At 37.5% G+C, this 6879-nt stretch overlaps 1 protein-coding gene across 1 annotated transcript; it reads left to right on the plus strand.

The window, feature by feature from the left end:
* Positions 1-399: 399 nt before the first annotated feature.
* On the plus strand, positions 400-6542 carry LOC116028045 (ankyrin repeat domain-containing protein 17-like). The gene is made up of 4 exons (XM_031269839.1): positions 400-802; positions 2435-2713; positions 4708-4845; positions 5479-6542. Exons 1-4 carry the CDS (start codon positions 473-475, stop codon positions 6430-6432), a joined length of 1701 nt encoding a protein of 566 aa, XP_031125699.1. The 5' UTR covers positions 400-472; the 3' UTR covers positions 6433-6542.
* The last annotated feature ends 337 nt before the right edge of the window (positions 6543-6879 follow it).

Raw genomic sequence — 6879 nt, forward strand, 5'->3', positions numbered from 1 at the left:
GAGTTTGTGTTTATAATTATCATTTTATGTGTATGTAGTTAACATATTATATGTCTTCAATTTATTTACATGCAAATAAACTGTCAATTGCAAGTATAGAATATATCAACTACAAACATATAGTAATGCATGTTTGGTAAATAATTGTTAGCAGGTTGGATTAGAGGTTTTAACTAGCTTATAGAATTAACTAATTATTGAAAAATGTTTGGTAAATTAGTAATTAGTTGATAGCTGATTACATACAAAATGATCTGTAAGTATAATTTATTTTCTCAAAAGTTGATCGAAAGCTACTTTGAACAGCTTTTTTGAATTTAGCTTTTTAGAAAATGGACCCTGGTGGATGATATAATAATTGATCGTGAGCATGATAAAGTTGGTCGAGTGCATGTTTTTCCATGTTTGGCTACCTATTATTTAGTAAATCCGTTGCGCTTCTGAACGTCTAAACCTTTCCGGGAAAAGCAAGATGACCGTCTTCAGCACCGGCGGCTACCTTGCCGGGAAACATGTCTTCCCTGCGGTTAACTACTCATCATCAGGCGAGGCAGTCTCTCAGCGGCTCGTGGACGCCGCACACGCCGACGATCTGGACCTATCGATGGAGCTCTTGGCCGACCCTTTCGTCGACGTTAACTACGTCGGAACCGTGTGCTTGAGGTCGAGAAGAACGGAGCTGGTTTTGCACGACGAAACCGCGACTGAGGTCCGGGTTGAATTCGAGGAGTTCAAGACTGAGATCACGCCTCTGTTCCTGGCCGCGCATAACGGAAATGCGACTCTCGTGAGGAAGCTACTGGTGAGTAATCCTCTTTTAGATTGCTCTTTGACTTTGAACATGTATTTCTTATTTCTTACTAAGATCAGGAATGTAATATAATGGTCTAAAAATAAACCAACATTGGGTTGCATTTTTTTGCATTTTTCGGGTGCGTTTGGTTCGCACATGGGAATCGGTATCGGAATGGGTATCAAATACTTGGTAATGGTAATGGGTTTTGGTGAAAGTATTTAACATGTTTGGTAATTGGGTGGAATGGGAATGATTATTAATAGTTGAGGAAGAAAGGAGGAAGGGAGATGAAACCCTTATTTAATAAGGGCATGGGTTTTGTCATTAATGGGGTATTCCAAACCCATAGTAGCATTCACAAAACCTATCAACCAAACACAAACAATCACTTTCATACCCATTCCTTATACCTAAACCCCCCAACCAAACACACCCTTCATTCACTCAAAGTTTAGAATAAGAAGAAGAAGAAAGAATGGGAATCTTGCAATATGATTATCAGGGCCGGTTTTTTTATTTGCGTGGCCTTGTGCTAGTAAATAAGTGAGGCCCTATCAAAGTATAAATAAACTGCGAATTGAAGAAAAATTGCAAAGAGAAAAATGTAAAAAATTTAATTTTGGAGGAATATAATCACAAATACATCAACTAACTATTAGGTCAGGACTGGACTAGGGGCCCCCAAAAATTTGGGACCTTGTGCTGTTGCCCATTTTGCACGCCCTAAAATCCGGCCCTGATGATTATTACAGTGGGGTAAATAAAAATGTTAAGCTTGTCCGTGATGATTTGGTCACAAGGGAATCCATAGGAGATGTTAGGATCAAACGCTTACTGGCTACTTACGCCAAAAGTTATAACTAGTAGTGAAGACGCAACTTTATAAGGTTTAATTTCTTATACCTGACATGGCTCTGATACAACTTGTTAGATTCAAAATGCTTACCACTTACGCCCAATGTTGCTGAAGGCGTTAGGCGCTAATTGGGCACCTAACGCCTAGCGCCTAGGCATCACCTAGGCGGCCAAGTAATTCGAGTATATCGTCTCTACTTTTTCCACTCAAACTTTTGAGTTGTTAGACTGTTATAATTCCGAAACTAGTTAACGTACTACACAAGTTAGATGATTATTTGAATACATGACTAGATGAATATAAAAGAGGAGTAGCCGAGTAAGAAAAAATAAAAGGCACTCGATTGAGTTGAGATGCTATCTCAGACGAGCTGAGTTAGGTCCCCAACTCAACGCCTCGGGCGCTTAGTTGGTTGGTTAGTCGGCCGGTCTACTAAATGCCGCCTAGGGTTGAAATCGCCTTAGTCCAGAGGCGCCTAGTCGATACCTAGGCGGCTGCCTAGGCAAATTTTTACAACATAGCTTACGTAAAAAGCTATAGCTAGTAGCAAAAAAGCAATTTTATTTTCTTATACCGCTATACATTTTTGAGACACTGGGTGCTGGACTTGACCTTTAAGCCCTTTTCGACTTCCGCCCAACAATCCTTCATTCATTGGATGTTAGTTAAATTTGGCCTTTACTGACCTCCGCCGAACAGAAGACATTGATTAGTGAAATAATGTATTGGACAAGAAGACTACTATACATTATTGTGACATGTGGTAGTGTTTTTGAGGACAGAGGGATGGAGCCACAGTGAACCATAAATTGTTCCGAGGCTATGCGACAACAGCAGCAGTGAGGGAGGGGCATGCTGAGACATTAGAGATTCTACTGAAAGCCGGAGGAGCGGCTCAACCTGCCTGCGAGGAGGCTTTGTTGGAAGCATGCCTACTTGGGCGGGCCACACATGCACACATCCTCATGGCCTCCCAAATGATCCGCCCCCACGTTGCAATTCATGCTCTTGTCACAGCATCCTCTAGAGGATTCATTGAATTTGTCGATTCACTCCTCCAGGTACGTACGTAACTCGTTTTCACTCACATTATATTGTTTATTCAACTTACACGTACAATTGGTTGAGAATATAATATATACATGGTGTTTAGAAAAGAGTTTATTACCGAAATGGTCTATCGACTATTGTGAAATTACCAATTTGGTCCTCGATAATTTTTCGTGCCTAATTAAATCACTCGACTTTGAAAAATTTAATCAATTTGTTCCTCTGTTTATTTTGCCGTTAAACATCCGTTAAATCAGAACCAAATTGGTAATTTTGCTATAGTCAAGGGACCATTTCAGTGAAAATTAATTACCAATTTGGTCCCTTGACTATAACAAAATTACCAATTTGGTCCCGATTTAACGGATGTTTAATAGAAAAATAAACGGAGGACCAAATTGGTTAAAATTTTCAAAGTCGAGGGACTTAATTGGTCACGAAAAATTATTGAAGACCAAATTGGTAATTTCGCAATAGTCGAGGGACCATTTTGGTAATAAACTCTTTAGAAAATGACTTATATATTAGATTATCAATCAAAGTCTAGCTTATTTAATTAAGTTTAGCTTGTTTGATTGGTCAAACAGTTAATATTACAGCACGTTTGGTTCACGTAATGAATTTTAAGGTAATAGGAATGATAAATAATTTTGTTGTATGTTTATTATATTTTTACTTGAAATTGTATTTTTAATATTGAATTATTATTAACTACGAATTATTTCTTTATAATTATAACAATATTAATAATTAAATAAAAAATAATAGTTAAAAATTAATTAATAATAATACAACGATAACATTAAATTATAAAAATATTTTAAAAGTTAAGTAAATACCACAATATATTTATGCTCTTATAGGTCATTTTACATGTAATAAGCTAAAAGTAAATAACTAATAATTTACCAAACACCCTTCTTTAACCAATTAATATTATCATATTGTCAAACTAGCTAAAACAATAAGCTATCCCTATTACCTAAATCAATCATTTATCAACTAACATCTAATTGACAAACACCCACATAAACATAAATGTGTAATATAATCTAACCATATATCAACTTAGATTTTTAATTAAAATTGAGCACATGCTTTAATTTAGTATCAGAGTCTAACCACATGATCGAAAAGAACACCTGAAGGGGTGCAATACGATTATGTTTAGTCTTTTAAGGACCAAATAAAATCTCTTGTTTGATACCTTTGGATAACACTTGTGTGAGATCGTCTCACGGGTCTCAATCTGTGAGACGGGTTGGATATTTGATTAGTGGATCAAATCTTAAATTAATGGGTCTGATCTTTAACCTCATTAATTAAAGATCCGACTGATCTCACAAATTGAGATCCATGAAACAATCTCACACAAGTTTTTATTGATACCTTTTGTTCGACTTCAGTAACAAAATAGCAAAAAGAAAACGTGGCCACTTGTTCTGCATCACTGCATGCAGTCAATTTTGTTCCCTTTTGTGCTGCCTGCGTGAATTGTGATGTTCCAATAGCGCAACTTCAAAGTAGTATGTATTTGCATATAGTCATCAAAACAACCTTTCTTTTATTTGTTATACATACAGTGCCTGGCTAATGAAGAGTCAAGTCCAATACCAGATGAGTAGAGGATAGTTGATCAGAGGTCCAAAAAGTCAAATTCAGTCTCCGATCTTTTAAAAATGTAGCGTTATATAAACAAATAAAGTCGCGTATTTATATTATATTAGTCTCACTATAAGTAATGTGTAATCAATTGTGTTGGGAAGAGGCTCGTGAATGGCCAGTTCAACATCAAATGAGTAGGAGATTGTTACTTGTAGGCTGAAGGACCAAGTCCAACCGTTACCTTTTGAAGATGTGATATTATATAAAGAAATAAAATTGTGCATTTAATATTAGTTATAATTTTTGGTATAGTGGTACATGTCACGGGTTTGAGTCCAAATGGACAAAAAAATAATTAATGTTTATTTTTCTTTATTTGCTTTTGTTTCTGATGATTCAGTTTGGAGTGGATGTCAACGCAAGTGCTAGGGTGCTACTTCAGTCTTCCAATCCACCTCTTTATGCAAATGTTAATTGTAATGCACTTGCTGCTGCAGTTGTTAATAGGCAAGTATCTGTTGTCCACCTTCTTCTACAGGTAATTATTATGTACATTTTTATTTGAGCAAATATCAATTTAGGTCAATGACTGTTTTGATCCACATATTTAATTCGGACTAATTATCATTCACGACTATTGTTTTAATGCTAAAATTTATCAGGTTGATTACCCCTTCGTTTAGAATATGCCGGAATATGAAATTATAAAGGTATTTTCGTCCTATCATAATTAAGATATCCAATTTAAGCATGAATAAAAGGATTTAAGCCTTCATTCCAATTGGCCATTCTCCTCCTCATCCTTCTTCTCATTCTTATTCATTTAAAATGATGAGGATGAAAACCGCAACTTGAGATCTTAGGGCTTAAATCCCTGTATTAATATTCGAATTGGTATCTCAATTATGAAAGGATAAAAATACCCTTATAATTTCATGTTCCGACAAGTCCTAACGGTGGGGTGACTGACAGGATAAATTTTGATACTAAAACAATAGTCCATGAATGAAAATCGGACACTGACTAAAAACTGTCATTTTGCTAATACTCGTGGAACCAAAATTGATATTTGCTCTTTTTATTTAGTGTTAAAGATGGATGCGGGGATCTAAACATATACATATACCAGGCTTAAGATTTTCATTTGATGACTACAATTAATAATTTTCAGAGGGGTGCAAGAGCAGACTGTAATGTGAGACTAGGAGCTTGGTTTTGGGAGGTTACAACCGGAGAGGAGTTTAGAGTGGGAGTAGGGCTAGCTGAGCCTTACCCTATCACTTGGTGTGCAGTGGAGTATTTTGAAGGCACTGGGGCTATACTAAAGGCAATAATGCTGCAGCAACACTACAACATCTCTCCTCATTTAGGGAGGACAATCCTCCACCACGCCCTCCTGTGTGGCAACTCTAAAGCAGTTGAGGTGCTTTTGAGTAGTAGTGGGGCAAACGCAGAACTTGGTGGTGGAGGATTATTCTTTGCTTTGCACTATGCTGTTCAACGGGGTAACTTAGATTTAGTTGAGTCTCTGATAAGAAAAGGTTGTGATGTGAATGAGCTCGACCGCGAAGGCTATACTCCACTGATGTTGGCTGCAAAGGCAGGCAACATAGCCATGTGCAGGCTTCTGATTTCGCGCAGAGCTAGGTTGGGCATTGAAAACGCGAGGCTTGAGACCGCGCTTTCGCTAGCAAGAAACAACGGCAGCAGCAGCGTTGTGGAAGAAACGATAGTGGATGAGTTTGCTCGGGAGGTGGTGTTGGAAGGGGGATATGTAAAGAAGCACACAAAGGGTGGGAGAGGGGCTCCTCATAGGAAGATGCTGAAAATGTTGGGGGATTTGGGGGAGTTGAGGTGGGGAAAGTCACGCAAGAGAAATGTGATATGTGAAGGGGCTGAAGTAGGGCCGAGTTCAAAGTTTCGTTGGAACCGTAGGAAGAAGTTTGATGCTGATGCGCCAGGGGTTTTCAGAGTGATGACCACAAAGAACAAGGTGATTCATTTTGAGTGTGAAGGTGGAACTGAAATGGCTGAGCTTTGGGTTAGGGGAATAAAGCTAGTAACTCGTGAAGCTGTTAATATTATATTGGTAGATCGATCAGGAAAGCCAGAAAATAGGAAATGACTAATCAACAAGTTGCACTACTTTGGTTCATTTGTATATATAGTTTTTTAGAGTTCCTTTTCATTTTCCCTTGTGTTAAAAGTTTGGTTTATGCAAATCAGAACATTTTTTAAAACATTTGGTTTTGAACTTCTTCTGATTGGTATTAATCTGCATCTCCACATGGGGTTGGTTTTCGATGTTTTAATGACAGGTGCCTCCTCTACTAACACTTATAGTTTTCAAACTTCTAGAATGCTAATATTGTAGAACAACTTAATTGAAAGAAAAAAAAAGGAGTGTTAGTGTTAATCGAAATGCTACAATCCCAACATATATGCTAGACCACCATTTAAGGTGATACGCTAAACAGTCGACCGACGCTAACGTCTAAGCGGGGATTAATCGGTGCTTAGGCGGGATTTTTACAACACTGCAGGTAAGCAAGAAAAGTCATGAAGTATGCCT

This window comes from Ipomoea triloba, chromosome 8 (genome assembly GCF_003576645.1).
Source record: "Ipomoea triloba cultivar NCNSP0323 chromosome 8, ASM357664v1".
Taxonomy (NCBI): Eukaryota; Viridiplantae; Streptophyta; class Magnoliopsida; order Solanales; family Convolvulaceae; genus Ipomoea; species Ipomoea triloba.